The 23023-nt window shown below is 45.7% G+C and overlaps 1 protein-coding gene across 5 annotated transcripts in view; it reads right to left on the minus strand.

The window, feature by feature from the left end:
- The window catches only part of RAB41 (RAB41, member RAS oncogene family), a 269432-nt gene that overhangs the window by 191626 nt on the left and 54783 nt on the right, over nt 1-23023 (minus strand). For all 5 annotated transcript variants that reach the window (XR_011199044.1, XM_069209780.1, XM_069209752.1 and 2 more), the window contains exon 2: nt 17526-17584. Coding sequence is in view for 4 of the 5 variants with exons in the window: in XM_069209780.1 (XP_069065881.1) it covers nt 17526-17584 (59 nt within the window). In the remaining variant the exon portion in view is untranslated. The remainder of the gene's footprint in view (nt 1-17525; nt 17585-23023) is intronic.

The raw sequence follows: 23023 nt of genomic DNA on the forward strand, positions 1-23023 counted from the left end.
TCCCTCCTCTGTGGCCATGGTAGGGGGAGAAAGCATGGCAGCATCAGGGGAAGTGTCCAGACCTCCATACGCCAGTCCATCGGATCCACAAGCTGGTATTCTAAAGGGTCCAACGAACTCTCCCAATCCCATCATACCCCAACCCAATGGAATAAGGGTCAGGATCTGACCTAAGGTGCAAGGTAAAAGTCTGAATCGACGATGCGCGACATCGGTCCAGCTCCATGTCTGAGCCAGCAATGATGATGAGGATGACACTGTTCATGGGCACAGGCGGTGTCAGGTGCGTAGATTTCAGAACCATGGTCGGGGAAGGTCGAGATGGCACGACCGATGCCAGTTCGGATACAGGAATGGATCCCTTGATGCCCGCTGAAGCTGCCAGACCCTAAGGGGTCCCTGCCAACTCTGTGGGCCCCAAAGGCGCTCCGGTTAACTGCCCAAATATGAGGTACATGGCCTCATAGAACTCGCGGAGTTGGGCAGGGGGTCGCTTCAGCTCCCGGAAACTCAGGGAGGCGCAGAGCCGACCCAGACTCCGAAGACAGATGCCTACAGCAACAACGCTTCTTTTCTCACGTCGCTTCGACCAATTGACAGGGTGAAGTCGAAGAACACTTGTTCTTCTTCGACTTCTTCTTGTGCCTCGACTTACCCGATCGTTCCGAGGACTTGGAGTGAACGAGGAGAATGGGGGTCTGCGATCGTTCTCCAGATCTTCCTCTTGACCAAGAGCGATGTGGAGCCAAGTGCCAGGCTACAAGTAGCTTTAAGATCCACTCTCGCAAAGCTTTTGGAATCATGGCGCGGCACTCTGAACACGACTTCAGGTTGTGGTCGTGCTCCAACCACCAGAAGCCCAGGAGGTGCAAATCCATCATGGACATCATCCAATGACAGGAGCCATAGGGCTTGAACCCTGCCTTCTGTGATGACATTGGCGCATCAGGAGCAAAACATTAAAAAATATTCGACAAAACAGCGAAAAAGATCATTCAAAAAATGACTTGGAGCAGCTCTCCTTTGGATAGGGTCAGCGACGTCATGTCTGGCACGCACAATGTCGACGACGAACACAGAGCCGACTAACACAACCTAATGGCATGCATGGGCACTACTCAAGAAAAATCTCTGGATCCAGACTGAGGCCTGGGGAGAATGCTAAGGTAAGGAATCTGCAACTAGAAGTCTATCAGACACACTGGTTAAATGTTGATTACCAGGATGGGCTGGTAAAGGGTCAACAAGATGGGTGGTACACCTGTAGGAATATAGATATTAACTACAACATATTCTTGGATGGTGCACTGTACAAGTTGATTGATTATCCCACCTACCACTTGCGAAGAGGTAGACTGACAAGCTGTGAGAAATACAGAGAAGAAGTATCTTCTAGTATCAATGACGTTATAGAGAGATGGTTACAAAATAGGAGTGGTACATGGCGAAAGAAAATGATGGTGCGCAGTTAGATGTGGGTTGCATGATACTTGAGGGAGGAAGGCATGAGTTCTGTGCAAACCCAGACAACACCATATGTGAAAACTCTTAAGTTATACATAAATGTGGGTGGCCTGATCATGTGTGAGGATAAATTAATGGCTTTGGAGGGGGTGCCAGGAAAATTATAAGTCTAGCTTAAAAAGGCTACAATTCTCGAATAAGAAAAGTGAAAGCAAACTTTTGGTTGTCAGAAAAGGATGATCAAATCAAGAAATGGGCAGAACATTGCCAAGAGTGTAAAGAGTAGTTACCAAAACAGGGGTAGCCCAAAAACCACTTGGGACCAGGAGCATATGAACAGTAACAAACAATGGTTCCAGATCAAACACAGACTTGAGGATAACCAGGAAAGGTTGCCAAATATCAAAATGATAGAAGTGACACAAGAACACAATTACAGAAAAACCTAGTCAGTTTACAAAAAGAAAACTTGTATTACTTTCATACCGTATCATACTAGGGAGTTCTCTGTGCTTAAATGAGCACACTTTAAGGGGCCTTAAGAACATCTTTGTTGTGTTTAATACAAGACGGCACTGGAACAATATATAAAATACATAAATACTATAAGTTTGTATGGAAAATGGGCCTTCAACAGTCAGAGTCCAAAGCAACTCATAAATATTGTCCTCATAGCATAAAGTGCTAACGACGTTTCAACCCAGGGTGGATGGCGGGTATTCATTAGGCCAGAAAAGCATTAAACAAGAGCAGGAAATCTAGAAGAAGGATGTCCGGAAACTGAAATTTAGAATAAGAAAGGAAGCGTTTTTGTATCAAAACTAGTAGTATGAATTACTCACAGAACACTGGAGAAGAATCCAGAAAATAATAAATAGGAGGACCGAATGAGAACAAATCAACAGTGGGAAAAAATGCAGGTGAGAAATAAGAGATGTGTCGCACAATTGCCAGTTAATGTGAGGCCCCAGTATCCCAATGCGATACAAAAGGATTTACTCTACTATTGTAGTGTTTCCTATGCAGTTATTTCCTTAGAGACTATCTTTCCAAAGGCAAAGTGTGGGGTATGCAATTTGCAACGGGGTGGGGAGAGGGAAATTAAAGGTAGATGGAGGTCTCAATTTGGTTAGGTTAAAACAAGTATGTATTGTCCAGTAAAAACGTTTTTACGTTAAGTGTTGTAAATAACTAATAGCATTCTAGTACGATATTGGAGGGAAAAGAAAAAAAAAAAAAAAAAAAAAAAAAAACAGTCCTGTCTCTGGCGACAAAGGTGAAACCATGACTGAGGAAAGAGCTCTTTTTTTTTGTTTTTTGTTTTTTTAAATAATTTCAAATAATTCTTGCAATTCCACCAATCGTATGCCCATTACTGGCATCAACAGTTTGTTCTAGTCTTTCTTTTCCCCTTTTTGCAGTTCCAGCTGGCACACTCGTCAGGATTTTTTTTAAATTCTCTCCCACGTGACCTATGTATCCATATTAAGGGTCCGCACGCTCCTAGCACTCGTCTACATCGTCCCTCTCAGGAGCATGGATATCGACTAAAGCAGCTGTAATTCTGTCTCATTTGCTGACCTGTGTGCAGCCCAGTAAGCATTTATCAGTTACCATAGTAACTTCTTTGTGTAGCTTCCTTTATTCATGCCATCCAGGTTTAATGGTTCTTCTGATTCGTTCAGGGCATTCATATGTCATATTCTGTGATAGTTTTGGTAGCCTAGCAGTAACCTAGTAGGGTAACTCCTCTTGCTCGGGCGTTGGGATACTGTGCCCTCGTGTTTAACTGGCACTCAAGCTGCTCATCTGCAATTCCTATCGTTATTTCGGTCCTCCTATTTATTATTTTCTAGATTCTTCTCCTGGGCCCATATTCTGTGAGTAATTCACATTACCCGCTGTGAATCAAAAGCGCTTCATTTCTTATACTTAATTTTAATTTGTCGTTATTCCTCTTGCAGATTTCCCACTCGTGTGTCTTTTTAAACCTTTTCTCTCCTGATGATGACCCGAGAGCCACTCTGGGAGAAAACCTCATTGACACTTTGGCTAGGAGGATAATATTTATATGAGAAGCATTGGAGTTTGATTGTTGAAGACCCATTTTCTGGACAAACTTTTAGACTCTGTATTTAGTATGTTGTGCGATTGCTGCCTTGTATTCTATGCGCCAAATGTGGGCTTAAGGCACCTCAGAGGGTGTGCTCACTTGGGCACAGAGCACCGAGCACTCATCTATGGAACTTGTGATTCTGTATGAATTTAATAAAAGTTTTTTGCTAAATGGGACAGCATTTGCTGAAATTGTGTTCTTCGTGTCACTTCTATCATTCTGATATTTGGCAACCTTTGCTGGTTATCCTCAATTCTATCGTCGATCTGGAACCATTGTTTGTGATACTGTTCAGAATGTAAAGAGGCAGAAAAGAGGTTTGCGGTAGAAGGGGTGGAAAAGAACATTATCTGTGCCCCAGTGAGCCGTGGCAGGGAATAAATTTGCATTTTAGCGAGACTTTTGTTGGTACACAAGATGGAGTAAGATTCACAATGGTTTTGGTAGATGTTCATTTCAAGTTGGTTGGTGGTGAATGGACGAAATATGACCACTAGTGTGCTGAAAGTGTTGCTCAAGGATCAATCAATACATTTGTAGAGCGCACTACCCACCCGTAAGGGTTTCAAAGTGCTGAGGGGAGGGTGGGGTACTGCTACTGCTCGAATAGCCAGATTTTGAGGCACTTCCTGAAAGTCAGCAGCTCTTCAGTCTGTCGTAGGGCAAAGGAAGGGTGTTCCAGGTCTTGGCAGCGAGGTGGGAGAAGGATCTACCTTCGGTGGTCGCTCTTCGGATTCGAGCGACTGTGGCGAGAGCGAGGTCGGCTGAGCGGAGTTGGCGGGATGGGGTGTGGAAGGTGAGTCGTCTGTTGAGGTAGGCTGGACCGGTGTTGTGGAGCGCCTTGTGAGTGTGGGTGAGGAGCTTGAAGGTTATCCTTTTGTTGACGGGGAGCCAGTGTAGGTCTCTCAGGTGGGAGTGATGTGGCTGTGGCGGAGTGCATCGAGGATCAGGCGTGCAGAGGCATTTTGACTGCGTTGCAGTGACTTGGGGAGTTTGGCCGGGGCTCCTGCGTAGAGGGCGTTTCCGTAGTCAAGTTTGCTGCTGACGAGGGCCTGGGTGACTGTTCTTGTATCTGTGATTAGGGGGTCGTAGTTGAAGGTGGGTGGAGAGTCTGAGAAGTTGGTGGTTGACAGGGTGGTCTGGCTGTTGAAGCTGTCATGGATGTCTGTGATCTTGTGGTGGAAGATGGTGGCGAAGGAGTTGCACAGGTCTTGTGATGGTGGGATGTCGGTGCTGGAGCTGGGGTTGGAGAGTTCCTTCACAATGTTGAAGAGCTCCTTGCTGTTGTGTGCGTTGTTGTCAAGGCGGTCTTTGGAGGAGGTTTTCTTGGCAGATCTGATGAGGTGATGGTGTTTGCTGATGGCATTCTTGAAGGCAGCATGGATGTCCGGTGTCTGTTCGTGGAGCCATTTTCGCTCCAGTTTCCGGCAGGTTTGCTTGAAGGCTCGAAGGTCCGAGGTGAACCAGCTGGCTCTCTTGCTGGTGCCTCTGTTGGAGGGTTTATTGAGCGGGGCGAGAGTGTTGGCGCAGTCGTCGATCCAGCGCCAGAGGTTGCAGGCTGCAAGGTCGGGATTGGTGCGGTCGGTGAGTGGTTTTCGGGCGAGGCTGGTGTTCAGCTGGTCTCACCTGACTTTGCTCCAGTTGCGGCGGGGGATCTGTTGGGTGCGGTGGTGCGCGGTGGGTTTCCGGAAGGAGAAGTGGATGCAGCGGTGATCGGTCCATGGGAGTTCGGTGGTGTGGCTGAAGGCGACGTGAAGGATGGGGGGTCTAAATTAATAACCGACAACAGTATGCAATTACCCGCAACAGAGACTAATTAATTTTTGGAGCAGTGAGGTGTTAAACATTGCTGCAAAAATCTGTACAATCCACAGCCAGTGGTTCAGTGTACTGGGCCAATAGGGTAATCTGGTTAGCTTTGATTAGTGGGCAATGTGTGATGGAGTTGGTGTCCAAGATGGTCTGCCCTTATCACACCACAGTCAATGGTAGTATTGAGAAGATAATGTTTGTGATCATGAGAGACCGAGGCCATTGTGGGGCTATGAGTATCATCCTGGTGTTGGACCTGTAGAGTTTGTTGATCACCGCTGGTATCATGGGAATCAGTGGAAAGGCATAGAGAAATATCCCTGACCAGTTTATCAACAGGGAATTCCCTCGAGTCCCTGGACGGTAGAACCTGGATGCGAAGTCTGGGCATTTTTTTGTTTACTTCGTCTGCAAACAGACCTAACTGAGGCTGACCCCACTGAAGAAAGATGTCTGTAACAACTTCGTCGTGAAGAACCCAGTCGTGGGCATCCACCAGGGTCCTGCTTAGGAAATCTGCCTCTACGTTTTGTTGCCCTGGGAGGTGGATCGCTGTAAGACACATCCCTCTCGCTATCAGCCAGTGCCAGATGGTTTGAGATTCCCGAGACAGGGGGCGGGATCTCGTACCCCACTGTTTGTTTAGATAGTACATTGTTGTTGTATTGTCCGTCTGAACTAGTATAGACTTTCCTTGAATCAATGGTGCAAATGATTTGAGAGCCAGGTGAACCGCTCTGAGCTCCAGCAGGTTGATATGGTAAGTCTGCTCCTTGCTGGACCACAAGCCTTGAGTCTGAAGGTGACCCAGGTGAGCTCCCCAGCCCTGTAGCAATGCATCCGTTACCAAAGTATCGGTAGGAATTGGTTGGCGAAACGGAGCCCCTACTATGTCTGTGGATCCACCATTGTAATGATCGCCGTACTCCGATAGGAAGAACTATCCTGTCCTCCCATTGGCCTGAGTGCTGATTCCACTGCTCTTCTAGATTCTCTTGAAGAGGTCTCATATGCAGTCTGGCATTCGGGACAATGAAAATGCAAGTAGCCATGGAGCCCAACAGAGATGTCACCTGACGGACTGTAGGTGCGGGGGAACAGAGGAGATTGCGACACTTCATTATTGATGATAGTCGTTCCTCTGAAGGATACACTTTTTCTAGCTTTGTATTCAGTATCGCCCTTAGGTAGTGTAGGGTTTGCATTGGGAAAAGAATGGACTTTTGGAAGTTGACTTGCAGACCTAGAGAGTGGAAAGTCCTGAGGACCAGGCTGAGATGGTTTACCGCCTGTTCCGGGGTGGAGGCTTTTAGTAGCCAATCGTCCAGGTATGGATACATGAAAATCTTCTGCTTTCTTAAGTGTGCCTCTACCGTTGCTACACACTTGGAGAATGTGCGAGGGGCAGATTTGAGGCCAAAAGGTAGCACCCTGAATTGATAATGTTGAGAGGCTATCACAAACTGAAGGAACTTTTGATGTTTGGGTATAATTGGGATGTGAAAGTACACATCTTGCAGATCTATGGAGCACATCCAGTCTCCTCGATGTAGTTGAGGGAAAATCTGATGAAGAGCCAGCATTCTGAACTTTTGCTTCCGGATGAACTTGTTCAGCAGTCTCAAGTCTAGAATAGGTCTGAAGACTCCTTCCCGACCATTTATTGCTACTAGAAAGTATCAGGAGTATACTCCCTTTCCCCTTTGAGCGGCTGCCACCTTTTCTATTGCTTTTTTCTAACAGGATGCGAACCTCTTTGCGTAATAACTATGTGGGCAGAGTTTGATTTGGTCGGTGGTAGATGAGGTGGAGGGTGTCTGAAAAGAAGAGTATCCATCCTCTACAATGCTCAGCACCCATCTGTCTTTTGTTATGCCGTGCCACTGGTGAGCAAACACTGTGATACTTCCCCCAACCGGAGTGGTGGACAGAACTAAGGGAAGTGAACCCTCATTGCTTGCCGGGGGTGTAAGGAAATGCCTCCTTGGCATGGTTACCCCCTGGCTTTTTGCCTTTGCTGATGCCAAGTTATGATTTGAAAGTGTGCTGAGACCCTGCTAACCAGGCCCCAGCACCAGTGTTCTTTCCCTAAACTGTACCTTTGTCTCCACAACTGGCACAACCCTGACACTCAGGTAAGTCCCTTGTAACTGGTACCCCTGACACCAGGGAAGGTCTCTAAGGGCTGCAGCATGTCTTATGCCACTCTGGGGACCCCTCACTCAGCACATAAACACTGCTGGCCAGCTTGTGTGTGCTGGTGGGGAGAAAATGACTAAGTCGACATGGCACTCCCCTCAGAGTGCCATGCAAACCTCACACTGCCAGTGGCATAGGTAAGTCACCCCTCTAGCAGGCCTTACAGCCGTAAGGCAGGGTGCACTATACCACAGACGAGGGCATATGTGCATGAGCACTATGCCCCTACAGTGTCTAAGCAAAACCTTAGACATTGTAAGTGCAGGGTAGCCATAAGAGTATATGGTCTGGGAGTCTGTCAAACACGAACTCCACAGCACCATAATGGCCACACTGAAAACTGGGAAGTTCGGTATCAAACTTCTCAGCACAATATATGCACACTGATCTCAGTGTGCACTTTATTGTAAAATACACCCAGAGGGCATCTTAGAGATGCCCCCTGAAAACATACCAGACTTCCAGTTTTTGCCAGCCTGCCACACACCAGACATGATGCTGGCCACATGGGGAGAGTGCCTTTGTCACTCTGTGGCCAGGAACAAAGCCTGTACTGGGTGGAGGTGCTTCTCACCTCCCCATGCAGGAACTAACACCTGGTGGTGAGCCTCAAAGGCTCACCCCCTTTGTTACAGCGCCACAGGGCATCCCAACTAGTGGAGATGCCCGCCCCTCCGGCCATTGCCCCCACTTTTAGTGGCAAGGCTGGAGGAGAAAATGAGAAAAACAAGGAGGAGTCACCCCCCAGTCAGGACAGCCCCTAAGGTGTCCTGAACTGAAGTGACTCTTACTTTTCGAAATCCTGCATCTCGTAGAAGGAGGATTCCCCCAATAGGGATTAGGGATGTGCCCCCCTCCCCACAAGGAGGAGGCACAAGGAGGGTGTAGACACCCTCAAGGACAGTAGTCATTGGCTACTGCCCTCCCAGACCTAAACACACCCCTAAATTCAGTATTTAGGGGCTCCCAGAACCGAGGAAGATAGATTCCTGCAACCTAAAGAAGAAGGACTGCTGACCTGAAGCCCTGCAGTGAAGACGGAAACGACAACTGATTTGGCCCCAGCCCCACCGGCCTGTCTCCCTACTTCGAAGAAAACTGCAACAGCGCGCATCCAACAGGGTCCAGCGACCTCTGAAGCCTCAGAGGACTACCCTGCATCTAAAGGACCAAAAAGCTCCCGAGAACAGCGGCCCTGTTCAACAAACTGCAACTTTCTGCAACAAAGAAGCAACTTTTAAAGACCAGACTTTTCCTGCCAGAAGCGTGAGACTTTCCACTCTGCACCAGACGCCCCCGGCTCGACCTGCGGAAAACTAACACTACAGGGAGGACTCCCCGGCGACTGTGAGCCCGTGAGTAACCAGAGTTGACCCCCCCCTGAGCTCCCACAGCGACACCTGCAGAGGAAATCCAGAGGCTCCCCCTGACCGCGACTGCCTCTAACAAGGAACCCGACACCTGGAACCAGCACTGCACCCCAGGCCCTGACGGAACTGAACTCCAGTGCAGGAGCGACCCCCAGGCGACCCTCTGCCTAGCCCAGGTGGTGGTTACCCCGAGGAGCCCCCCCGTGCCTGCCTGCATCGTTGAAGAGACACCCCGGGTCTCCCCATTGATTTCTATCAGAAACCAGACGCCTGTTTGCACTCTGCACCCGGCCGCCCCTGTGCCGCCGAGGGTGGACTTTCTGTGCCTGCTTGTGTGCCCCCCTCCCCCGGTGCCCTGCAAAACCCCCCTGGTCTGCCCTCCGAAGACGCGGGTACTTACCTGCTGGCAGACTGGAACCCCTATTTCCATTGAAGCCTATGTGTTTTGGGCACCACTTTGACCTCTGCACCTGACTTGTCCTCAGCTGCTGGTGTGGTACCTTTGGGGTTGCCTTGAACCCCAACGGTGGGCTACCTTGGACCCAACTATGAACTCTGTAAGTGTTTTACTTATCTGTGAACTTAACAATTACTTACCTCCCCCAGGAACTGTGGATTTTTGCATTGTGTCCACTTTTAAAATAGCTTATTGCCATTTCTGTCAAAACTGTACATGCTATTGTGATTATTCAAAGTTCCTAGAATACCTGAGTGAAATACCTTTCATTTGAAGTATTACTTGTAAACCTTGTAAAGTGCTTGTAAATCTTGAACCTGTGGTTCTTAAAATAAACTAAGAAAATATATTTTTCTATATAAAAACCTATTGGCCTGGAATTGTCTGAGTGTGTGTTCCTCATTTATTGCCTGTATGTGTACAACAAATGCTTAACACTACCCTCTGATAAGCCTACTGCTCAACCACACTACCACAAAATAGAGCATTAGAATTATATCTTTTTGCCTCTATCTAAACCTCTAAGGGGAACCCTTGGACTCTGTGCATACTATTTCTTACTTTGAAATAGTATATACAGAGCCAACATCCTACAGGGGGCTTTGGGGGTAGACTGCTGAGATCTGCTTGTTCCTCGATCTCTTGCGGCCTTGCGAGACTGGAAGAGAGGATGCCCTTGCTTTTGCTGAGGTCTCTGGGACCAGTGAGGGGTTTGAACCTTCTGTTGGAAGGAACACCTGTCGTAAGGTCTATATCTCCTTCTAAAATCTTTCCGCCTCTCTAGACCGACTGCCCTCATCGTGTCGACTTCAGACTTCATGCGTGCCATCTCATCATCAGTGTGGGCACCAAATAAAGAGTTCATGTTAAAAGGAAGGTTCAGGATGCGAGGTTGTGCCTCCTGTTTCAACCCTGTGAGCCTCAGCCAAGAAGACCTTCTTGCGCAAACCCCATGCGGGTATCCATTGGCCGCCAAGTCAGCACCGTCTGCAGCCGCGCTGATGATCTGATTGGCCACCAAACTCCCCTCTTGAAGGATCTCCTGGAAGTCTTGCCTGTCTTCCCTAGGCAATTTCTCCACGAACCTACTTAGAGAATCCCAGAGGGATCGATCGTATCAGCCCAGAAGCGCAGAGGCACTGGAAACCTTCATGACTGATGCCGACGTGCCACACATCTTTCTACCCAGAGAGTCCAGATGTTTGCTCTCCTTATCTGGTGGTACAGTTGACGAGGACGCCACCGAATGTGTCTTACGGGCTGCGGCTAAAATGACAGAGTCTGGTGGAGGATCAGCCCTGAGAAATAAAGGATCCTGATCTGGGGCCTTGTACTTCTTCAGGATCCTAGCTGGTGCTGAAAGCAGGCTTGCTGGTGTTAGAAAAGTTTCCATCGTTGGCTGGAGGAGACCAGGCACCAGTGGTAACAACTTCCTGGAAGCTGTTCTGTGCTGCAAGGTTTCAAAAATCACTGATGAGGAAGTTGATGGTTCTGGAACATCAATGTTAAGTTTCTGTGCACCTCTGAGCAGCACCTCTTTGAAGGTCGTTATGTCATCCACTGGGGAAACTCTAGCCGGTGGAGAGTCTGTCAGAGTGGGAAAGTACCCCCTGAGGGAAGACCTCGATGATGTGGACCACGAAGGGGTCCTCCGCTGATGGCGTGACCTCGACCTAGATCTCCGCAAGGATCCTGACCTGCTCCTAGATCTTGTAGGAGTGCATCGAGGCCTGGGGTTAGCCTGGCGAGATGTACAGCGAGCCCACTCTGTATGCGCCGTTGGCGAAGGTGTCCTCGGCAATGATGCTGACAGTGAGTACATGCAGAAGTACTGGGAGTCTGGAGAAGCCAGTGTCTTGTTAAGGCTCTCCAACCATTTGGGAGATAGATTTATGGGCCAGATGTGCCCTGGAGATGAAGCCCTTGACCGTCCGGATGATCCACTCCTAATAGAGACCACTGGACTGGTGGTTGTGCCGATGCGTGTGGCTGATGCTCCCCTCCTTGAGAGACAGGTGGCCGCTGTCTTGACGTCGACCAGTGGTGTACGGACATCGAAGGAGGCCTCGAATGTGATATGGGCTGTTTCGGTCTCGACGTCGAGCGCCTCGCCGGCGACTGACGGTCCTTTCCATGGGTACGACTCGACGTTGAATGCTTGGACGCCGATGCTGACGACGGAAGCCTCTGCTCCACACAATGCGGCGACCTTGACCTTGACGTCGTCTTACTTGTGATCGAGGGTTGAAGCGTTTGACGGCATATGAGCATTTCTGTGCTGGCTCGACGTCGATCGGTGGGTTGCCATCGACGGAGATCTATCCCTGTGAGGGAGATGAGTCTTCGAAGCCATATCTTTCGACGTCATTCGAGTCGACGGCGATAAGGCCCGGTGCTGCGACGACGGAAGGGATGACGTCGACGGGGAGCAGGCAGGTATTTTCTTACCGGCTGACGTCGATCTAGCTTGCGCTCATGAGAGTGGCCTGTAGAAGTCCTTGGAAGAGAAGAGGATGATGGTTTTTCTCTCTCATGAAGCCCATGAAGTTGAATCTTTTCTCTGTCTTTCAGAGTCCTCTTTTTTTTTTTATAATGTCTGCAGGTGTCAGGGCAGTGACTCTGAGGCAAACACACTATGCAAACAGAGTGTGGATCCGACTGGGCCTTCTTCCCACAGGAAGGGCACTCCACAAAAAGAGAAGCCATTTTCCAGACAGAAAAAGATCCCTTCACTCAGGAAATCAGTGAAGACGTCGAGTGAAGTGGAAAAACAAGGTTTTTAGCATATTTTTCAGTGAAAAAAAAATCTGAAAAATGAGAGCTCAATGCTCCAGGATCCTCTCCGAAGAAGCCAAAAAAAAAAGAACTGACCTAACTGTGAACCAACTGTCACCTCACCTTCACCCCTGAGGCATGGTGGGATACTGGAGGTGCTCAGGGTCTTAAAGGCACAGTGCCAAATTATTTTGGTTCTGCTGTGTTAACTTGCATGTAGGCTATTGGCTAATAATGCTCTGTTATTTTCAATGTAGTTTTTCTCTTTTCAGATGTGTTGCTTGTATTTTCTGTGTCTTCCAACTGGGCTTCAGAAAGCCTTTTTTTTTTTTTTAATTCTAATGGTTTTTCAACATAGACTGCATTGCTATTATGCACATGTATACGTGATTCTGGTATGGAAATTATCTACTAAAACATTTATTTTTTCATATATATTTCATACTTATACATGTGTGTTTTTTTTACATATGCTCCGGGGTCCCCGCACGGGGGCGGGAATATTCAATGTTTATGACTATTGATGAGGATCCCCTGGAAGAGAACGTGTCTTCTGCAAAGCACATCATGACAGATTTTTATTTTATGTAGATTAACTAAGTGGGCTACTGCTTTTAACATGGAGATCCTTTTGTTACTTGCTGTTCATAAACTGTAATCCTTCTAATATAGCACAGTGAGCTATAAAGGAGATGTGATTCCTACACCTTGTAACCCTCTTATCGTATGTAACACATCCTATACATAGATTTACACGTTTATGATTTATTATCAATGTATAATGTGTACATACAACGTAAAGCCCTCTGATCCTGTACTGGGATAAGTATCACTATAAAAGAAATACAACCATATAGTGATATTGAAATTGTTATTTGTGTAAATGCAGGAACAGACCAGCAAATCTGACATTCTTACTGTGCATTCATATCTCTTATATCCAGGGACTGACCAAAGTCAAAATGATGCCTCTCTTAAGCACCTGCAAAGTCACAACAAGCCGTGTGCCTTTATTTTCCTTCCATTGCATTTGCAGGTATGTGTGAAGTTCCAGATAGCTCCAGCGAGAACAAAAGGAGGCCTAATGGCCACTTAACTTCAGCCTTTGTTTTGGCAGCAGCTTGAAGATAAAATATATATTTTTTAAATCCTCCTAGCCGCCTGCAGCTTGTTGCTCATAAGGAAAGCAGACAACATGCAGGCGCTGCTGAATGCGTCACGGTGTTTAAATATTACACCGGGAAAAGTTCTGCATATTGTAGTGCAGCACAACTACTTGCCACAATGGAAGGAGTCCACCTTGTGAAAATAGTGGGTGGATGCCGTGCACCCAGGTGTACCCTCGACTTGTGCCCTGGGTTTAACAATGTCGAGTCCTGGGTGGTGGGGCATGGGTATCTCAGCCCTATAATAATATTGGCACCTTATTTGGTATCAAATCTTAAGCAGGTGGAGTCAAAAGCATTGTCGAGTGTGGCACTGTGGATGGTGCAGAGGCCAGAGACGGCCTCTGCCAACACCAGGGAAGGTATCGACATTTGTGCAAGGTCAATGGGCACTGTCTGCATAGAGGAGGGATCTGCCAACAGTAATCTGATGGGAGGCTCCTTCGGATCCTTGAAGCCTGGAGGTGCTCCAGAGGGCTCTGGTGCAGTAACAAAATTGTCCTCCATGGTAACATAGCTGCTGTGGTGCCGTTGTTCAAAGGGAAGAGGCAGAAGTGGAACCAAGCGTGACCTTGCGATCGCAGATGACCTTCTTACTCATCTTAACATGTAGGAAGCTGGCCTGGTGTGTGGTGGGTATCTATGGTACTTACACCTTATACCAGGTCCAGGTATCCCCTCTTAGTGAAGTGTAGGCAGTGTCTAGAAGCCAGGCTCTCTAGAGGTAGTTGTGGATGAGCAGCCAAGGCTTATCTAAGAGACATGCAAAGCTAATGCAATACCACTGTAGTCACACAGCACTTATACACATGAAAGAAAAGGTACTTTATTCTTCAAACAAATCATCATAAAATACTAAACAGGTAACCCACCCTTAGGAGGTAAATAATACACTAAATATAGACACTAGTAATCAGAATCAGGCATAGAAAAGGTTAGAAAACAGCGCAAATAGCAATAACCAATAATGACCCTAGGGAGAGCACAAACCATATACTAAAAAAAATGGAATGCGAACAAGGTACCCCCACCTAGGTAAGTAAAATGTGTAGAAGGGAGCTGCGAGTACAAGAAAATCAGAGGTAAGTAACACAGTACCCTCCCCCACGACCAGGAATGCAGGAGTAAAACACTGCATTTTCCCCAAACCACCCAAAAGGAGGAAAAGAAGAAAAAGAAGACACCCAGACAAGCCTGCAAGAAAACCAGCGGTGGATTCCTGAAGAAAGAAGACCTGTAGAGAGAGGAGATCAAGTCCAAGAGTCACAGTGGAGTCCAGGAGGAGTAGGAGCTACTACCCACCCAGCTATGAATGCAGGAGTTTGTCGGCGGTGATGAAGAACAGGTTGCAATGGCAGGCCTGCAAAACCCTTTGCAGGCTCCCTATGGGTGGCAGAATAACTGCTGCAGCCCATAGGGATCCCCTGGAAATGTAGGTACCATATACCAGGGACTTACATGGGGGGGGGCAGTAAAAGAAAATGGTACAATTTAGAGGCGTGAGCAAAACTACCAGGGTCCTGGTTAGCAGGAACCCAGTAGACACAGTCAAACATGCTGACAACGGGCAAAAAATGGGGGTAACCATGCCAAGAAAGAGCGTTCTTTCCTACATGGCAAAACATGGACAGCACTCGGAGACCTGTTTGGAGCCAATACACCATAGGCAGATGTTGTGGGTGTCAGTCACCAACATTTGTCGGTTAGTCGGGATACAGCTTAACACCTATAGTCTTTAGAGGTGATATTGTCTGCACACCAGAAATAAAATGTGGGGAAAAAAAAAAAACTTTGTTCGATATAACAGGAGTAGACTGCTGGACTAAACCCAGATCTGTGCCTGGGGGTGAATGTTTGATTTGGTCTACATTCCGTCCATCAACTGTTCTTTTTGCAATTGTCGCCCCAAGTGGGAAGGGTATGCCCAGACGTGGGTCCTGTGCTCACTATGCTACCAGATTCAAGCTAGCCTGGCTAAAGAGGGGCGATACCCTGAAACCGGTCCCAAGATACTTGTTTCTGGTCGATCCATGGGGAACAGGGTCAAGATTGATCTGTTTATGGCTGGGTCCAAACTGGAATGGCAGATGAACAAAAAAACTGACGGATTAAACCCAGATCTGTGACTAGGGGTGAATGTTTGATTTGGCCTACATTCTGTCCATCAACTGTTCTTTTTGCGATTCACATCGACAGGCACGGAAAGAAGGGAAAGGTCAGCCCGCAGAAGTGGTGCATATATAGTAGCCCGACGACATGTCCAGCGCAGGACGCACCAGACGCGGTCCATATGACATCACGTGTGGACAGGTGAGGAAGTGCTACAGAGGTTTACAGATCCAATCTGGCACCTGAGGAAATTTACAAGGTGAGGAGTTGGTGGTTAAAAGTTGCCATCAGAAATAGTGGAGCCTGTTGAACGACGTAGCCTGGCAGCGAGCCACTTTATTCCCATTGCACTGTCCTCTTGACATTTGGGTGCAGTTAACTCTGGGCAAGTGAGATCCACATCATGCTGTTGCAGCCTCTATCCCTGCAGCTTCTCCTACCTCTCCCTCTCCATCTCCCAGTCTGCCTACATTGCTCGGAGTGCGGTGTGTAAAGCTCGAATAAAGTGGGATAAACTACTGCTGCAGTCATTGGCAGCGGGGCTCTCCTGCCCACCTTAAGCGGCATGGACATCCTAGTTATTGGTCCCCACTTTGGTCTCTGCACAGCTTGCTGCATAGGGACATTTTAGGCATGCTTTGGAACAGCTGGTGTGACAGAGTTGTGGACTGTGCCAGTCAAGTTTATGTTTCTTTGTTCCTGTAAAAGCATGAGCACTTTCTTAAGTCTGATATATTCTAACTCACTTGCACCTCATCTTAGTCGCCTCATTTTACAATGATAGCGTTCAAGAATAGTACTGACTCTTGGTAAGAAATGCAGCGCCAATTTCCTTATACAAAGTTCGTATTCATTAAGAATTTCTGCCTCCTCAGTTTTTCAGATTCAGGCAAACTCTCAAAAATGTCTTGACCCTCAGCACCAAGACCGAGAATGAGAAGTGCCAATTGCCTTTCCACAAGGAGATTGTTCCCCGTACTTAATAGCATAATGGACATTTCGACCACTTGATCGGAGGCTCTCCTGGTGAAGTTGGTAAAAATATTAGAGCTGTTGAATTCTGCATTCTAAGAACCAAATCTCCAGTAGAGTATAAATCACTCAACACTACAATTAACCTTACAAAAAACACAATATGATTCATGGCGCACTCCGGTATCGAAGTTGATACCCCACCAAAATCAACCACTGATCCGAATTAGTTGAGAGAATGTGGACTGATAGTGCCAAACAGTAACACGAAGATACAAGATTGTAATGTAAATCATCACCAAACACTGTAGGAAAACATGGCCATGTAAACAGAGGTTAACTGAGGATGTCTAGGTTTAACTGGAGTTTGATGTGGATCGGTATACACACAACTAAGTTATGGGAATCCTACAAACTGGAAGAAATCCCCCACTTTTTAAGGTTAATATTGTCTTCAACTAAAACGAAACAAATGTATGTGAAAGGTTGTAAAGTGCCTTGATGATCTGGTCAGCATGCATACGCAGTGGGGTGGAGAAGAGCTCACGCTGAAGAGCTTTCTGGGTTACACCAAGAAGATTACACCAGGTAGTACGCACATACATGAGCATGGCAGTGCAATGTCAATGTATGTTTATCTGACAGCCGACTGCTTGATAATGACTTAAGGGAAGGGCTCAAGAGTAGACAGTGCGGCCAAAGAAAACTTGGGCTATCCAAACAATATCCAGACATCTAATGCTGTGCCACATTCAGAGTCAGAAAGAATAAAAAAAGGTAAAGCAACCAATTATTCTGATATGTGTTCAAAAGTAGCCTGCTGGTCACTCGGGGGCACAGTGAAGAACGCAGTAACCCGAAGGGTACATTCTCGACAGGTTGATGTTTTTAGTAAAACACTTCATCACAGCCAGCACCGAGCCAGGTTTGCCTCACCTGCCACCTCAACACTCTACTACATTAACAAACACTGAATAATGTGCAACCCATTGCGTGGCAATCCAGGAGACAAGCTAATTGTAAACAAGACATCACAATTACATTTCAGCACTGTGCTTTATTATGATTTTCAGTTAGCGGCTTACCTGGTAAGTGTTGTCAAAACTGTCATACATAAACCTTGTTATAAGCGACGTCTTTCCAACTGTGAAAAAAAAGAAAATTATTTAGATGATGTCAGTTGGATAAATGCAAAAAAAAAAACAGTTGATGTTTCTGGTCTGGGGAGGACCTGGCCTGGCAGTTCGGGCTGGACTGTTCCCATGGGGAAGAGGGTCAAGAATGATTGGCATATGGCTGGGTCCAAACTGGAATGGCATGGGCAGCAAAAAAACAATGGATTTAGGCCCAGATCTGCGACTGGGGGTGAATGTTTGATTTACTGCATTCCATCCATCATCTGTTCTTTTTTGTTTGGGTCAGTTGGATAAAAGCAGCAGCTGAAATATCTGCACAGTAAAAGGACAGTGATTCTGAGTGTGTTCAATTAAATAACGCTGTTCACAATGCTAAATACTATTTCACAGACAATATCCTTGTGCAACACTTTTTGTTTTTTTAAAGCCTCAAACCTTCATATAAACAATTTAATTACACAATAAAACAAGGCATATATGAAAAAAGCATTAGCACAGCCAAGCGGTTAGACGTCTGTATGGCATGTAGACTGAGCATGAGCACACCCTATATAAATAGCAACCCTACTGTGCTTTAAAAAAAAAAAAATAGATGCCACTTAAAAAAACTGTTGCTTTTGTGTAGCACCCATTATTCACATACTTTCGTTACTGCTCATTCCCCAGTGCTGCCTGCTTGTTCAAGAAGAGATTTTAGATGTGTAAACGTCCCTCTAACAGAAGTGGAAAGACCCATCCAAGTATGAAACAGAAAAAAGGCGAGACTAAAGTATTCCTATGAGCTTCCTAAAGATATGACTGCCAAGGTGTCAGATTGATGTTCTGGAGCAAAAGAAGCCAGTGGTTGATTGAAGAGACCCTAAGACCCTTAAAATAACTTTAGAAAATATGTCCACCATGAATGGTGGAAGCACTCTACGCATCAAACCTGAAAAACAAAATAGAATGTTGTGTAAACTGTGCAGGAGCAAGATACCGTCACTCACAGTATGGTAAGCCAACGGTTGAAGTGGGCGGACCACGCCCCCATGCTGTAAGCTTTAGTGGCCAGAAGAGAAATGTGAATGACAACAGAGCAATGGATAGTCACTGACAAAAAGTCTGAAGTGACGTTTTAGTTAGGTTTGGTAATATCTTACTTAATGTTAACAAAATAGTTAGAAATTCACCAAAAAACAGAGTTCAATTGATATTATAATTAGGTGAAAATGCCAGTTAAAATATACACTTTAAACTAAAGAGAAAAAAAACACTGAAATTCACCAGTTATAGTTTACTGAGCTAACTATAACATGCTCCTCCGCCATGCACTGCATATGACCTCACATATTACATAATTTATGACATGTTCAAAAACATCATTCATGACATCTCAAATTACAATGTTGATGACATCACTGATGACATTTACTATGTGTGAAAGTTTGCAATATGTTTCTGACACAAAGTATTTAATGAGCAACAATCTTGAGGAAATTTTCTACAGCTTCTGTACAACTAATGCGTGTAAGCTTTAGCGCAATGTTTGGCCTCCTAAAAGGGCCTTGCACGTGTGAAGGGTGTACATTCTCTGTGAAGAGATGTCCACACAACAAAGGCTGTTTGTAGTAGAGCTTTCGCCACCTAACAGGGTTTGAGAGTGGGTAGGTAGCGGGCTCATCATGAAAAGCTGTGCACAGGGTAAAGGCTGTGTGTAGTAAGGGCTTGGAGACCCAGTGGGACTTATTTGTCTGGAGAGAGTGAGCTCTCCATGAAGAGATGTACACGGGGCAAAGGCTAGGCATAATAGGAGCTTAACCACATAATGGTACTTGGGTACCTGGAGAGAATGGGCTCTCCAGGAAGAGCTGTGCACAGGACGAAGTGGCCTGGGTATCTGGAGCAGTCTCTTGGTGAAAATGTGTGCACATGGCAAAGAATTAACATAGTAAGGCTATGGGGCTTGAATGCATAGAGAAAGTGGATTACAGCCTAATTGTTATATATAAGCACACATGTTTATGCAATTAGTCAACATCAGGGCAGTGCGAGCTCTACGGACGACTAAAATGCAAAAACCCAGCCTTTATGCAAGAGCATAATTCATGCATTGTGTTTATATGCAGTTTGTTAGCCTTTTGCATTGCAGACTTTAACCTTGAAAAACACTATTAATGATGTTTTTTAATAACTGTTCTTTTGCAAGGTATTGCTCAAGACTTACTGAGTGTGTTAGGGTGTGGTCCCTTTCTAGGACCTTCCAGAAGCTTTCTCTGCAGCTTGACTGGGTGTGGTTGTGGGCTGGGACAGACTCTTTATAAGGGAGCTCGCCGAGCTCCAGGTGCTCACTATTCAGAGGTCCCGGTGCAGAGCAGGAGCAACTTCCTGAGCTCCTGTTCCGGAGGCCTACTTTGACCTTCCAGGCCTTGCCCTTCATTGTATTGGTGATCCTTGAACAAGGCAGTAAGACGGAGGTCGGGCTGGGCCCCCTACCCAGTTTTAAAGGCATTCGACTTTTTTGGGCCTAGCTTTCATGTTGAAAGATTTTCCTTGTGCGTGTGAATGCGCTTGTGGTTTCTGGCATTTACATGTTGGTATTCGAATCGGCAAGACGCGCAATTCATTCTAGGCATTTGACTTTTGAGATTCGAGTTGGCAACAGTGTGCGCGACCATTTCTTGACATTTGCATATTGGCTTTTGAATCCGCAAGACGCGCAATTCATTCCTGGCATTAAACTCTTGGTATTCAGTGTGCGCTACCATTTCTTGCCATTTGCACAGTGGCATTCGAATCGGCAAGATGCGCGATTCATTCCTAGCATTTAACTCTTGATACTCATTGTGTGCGACCATTTCTTGCCATTTGCATGGTTGCATTCGAATCGGCAAGACGCGCGATTCATTCCTTGCATTTAAACCTTGATGTTCAGATCGCTTACAGAGCGCACGATCATTTCATGGCATTTGCATATTCTTGTTGGGATCGGCAGTGTGCGCGATTTGTTCCCGCATTTAAACCTTGATGTTCAGCTCGTTTACAGAGTGCGCGATCACTTCATGCCATTTGCATATTCTTGTTGGGATCGGCAGTGTGTGCGATTCATTTCCCGCATTTAAACCTAGGTGTTCAGATCGCTTACAGTGTGCGCGATCATTTCATGGCAATTAAAACCTTGATGTGTAGTGTTTCCTGAAGTGCACACAATTATCCAGGGCCTTTGAGCTTTATGCAAAGGTGCTAAATTCAAGATGTTACATTTTTTCTGCATATTAAGTCCTTAGTACAATTCCTATTGTTTTCCAGGGAATGTTTGTTCTGAAACATTATTCTAGAAGGTTCTTATGTTCCTAGACAGTGTGTAACTATTCATGAAAAGTTCATATGAAACATTGTATTAACCATTCTTGATTCCTTTCCAGGTACCCAGACTTCTTGAGGTCTAGTTTTAGTCCTTTCTTAAGTTATCCATGGTTACAGTATGAAAACGCTTAGAACCATAGTCTAGTGAAAGTCAATGTGATAAATGTTATTGTTTTGTTTAACCTTTTGCTTCCTACAGGTCTCCTTCCCAGCTGTTCCCTACCTAATCCCCTTTTCCCCCGCTTGGACTCTCTCAGGCTCTGTGATATTTCTATCAGAGTTTTGGAGCCGTCTAGTGGTGGACATGTTGGGAGCATATGCAGGCCCAGAGGATCTGGTCTCCCTGACACAATTTATGTTTAACACGATTCTGTGTATATATATTTTTTCCCATACATTTTTTTTTTAAACAATATTTTTAAGTCTGTACTAGTTTGTGGAGTAAATTGAACACCATTATGGTGGATGTCGTCAACAATGTAATCCGAAACGTCACCAATGATGTCATTGAACATGTCATGAATGATGTCGTATGCGAGTTCATAAACAGTGCATGGCGGGGGTGCAAGTTATATTTAGCTCAGTAACGTGTACCTGGTAAATTTCAGTTGTTTTTTTTTTTGGTCTAAAATGGCAGGGACGTGGAATTCCTATTGCCCGACGCCTGGGACATATTGTTTGGGGTCAAGGGCAACAAGTTTTCATGTTTATTTTGTCCTTGGGACAAGTACGCCCGACCCCCAGCAGCACAAACCCTTTGGCTGCCAGTTTACAGAGAAGGGAACTGTCTGCAGTTTAGGTAATCTGTGCCCACATGTTAATGCTGTTCAAACTTGTGTTTATGGTTCATTAATGAGCAGTCTTCATTATTAGTGTGAGCGCTGTAAATAAACGTTTTATGGTCACACTGCACTACTAACAGTGGTTCCAATTTAAAAAGAAAAGGTGTACACACGTTTGAAAAGTTTAATGATATGAGGCAAAGTATCATGCTCCCAGAATGCTCTCTGATTAGATGCAAATGTTTGCAGAAGCTTGTAAGCAAGAGTGATGACTATTTGCTTTCAAAATAAAATGTTCAGAAAAAAATGCAAGTAGGTAAAAATGTTTCACTACCATGAAATTTTAGGTGCTATTTCTTTGAAGCGTCATTTAGTAAAATGTGTTGATGCATGCTAGTATTTCCCCAAAATATTCATAATGGAAAATCAGTGTAAACATTTACAACATGATTATGGGGAGCATGAAAATAAACAAGCACTGGTAAAGCCAACTGATCTGACATTTTTTTCATCTCTCTTGATTTCATCAATGCATGTCTTGTTTTGACATGGATTTCGTAACACGTTATTGTTGTGGGAGCTGCAAGGCCTTCACCACTGTAAAACACTGGCTAAAAGAAAAAAATGTTTTGGTCTCAAAAAGGTACACATTGCCACCAGTGGTGTGACAAAGGCCCCGCGTGCTCCTTAGCACAGCACCTGCCCTGAGTGAGTCTGGAGGGAGGAGGGCCTCCATGTTCTTTGCAGGGGCCCCCCTCCAATTTCGTTACGCCTCTGATTGCCACAATAGTTCCTGGCACTGAACAAAACCACTTTGTGTGCCAATATGCAGAATGAGATCACTCGCAGTAAAGTCAGACGATAGAGAGAGAAATAGAAGTTTAATAAAAAAAACAAAATATCTTTGTTAACGCCAGACCTAATTAGGGACCCAATTCTTAAAGAAAGTCACAAAAGTGCACCCATGGTATATGTCTTTGAAATAGTGGCTTTCATGAATTAACAAGAACTTACAGAAGTAGACCAGGAAATCGTACTCCTAGAAAATATTTGTGAACTGTATTTTAGCACGAGTACATATGCATGTGTTGATTTGCTCATGTGAAAATCTAGTGAGCGTTTACAAGTTCACTTTCCCTCCAACTACTTTTTTCCCCCAACCCTGGAGGAACTTCTACTTCTGCCACTGTCCGGATTAAATTTCCAACCTTTCTCATTATGGGTAAAGATTAAAGGAGAGCTGGTGAAAATCCTTAAAACATGCAAGGTAATAGTTTTGCAGACTCGAAGCCATTCCAGCCCTGGAACTACTGCTTACTGCTT

The sequence above is a fragment of the Pleurodeles waltl genome, chromosome 2_1 (assembly GCF_031143425.1).
Source record: "Pleurodeles waltl isolate 20211129_DDA chromosome 2_1, aPleWal1.hap1.20221129, whole genome shotgun sequence".
Lineage (NCBI taxonomy): Eukaryota > Metazoa > Chordata > Amphibia > Caudata > Salamandridae > Pleurodeles > Pleurodeles waltl.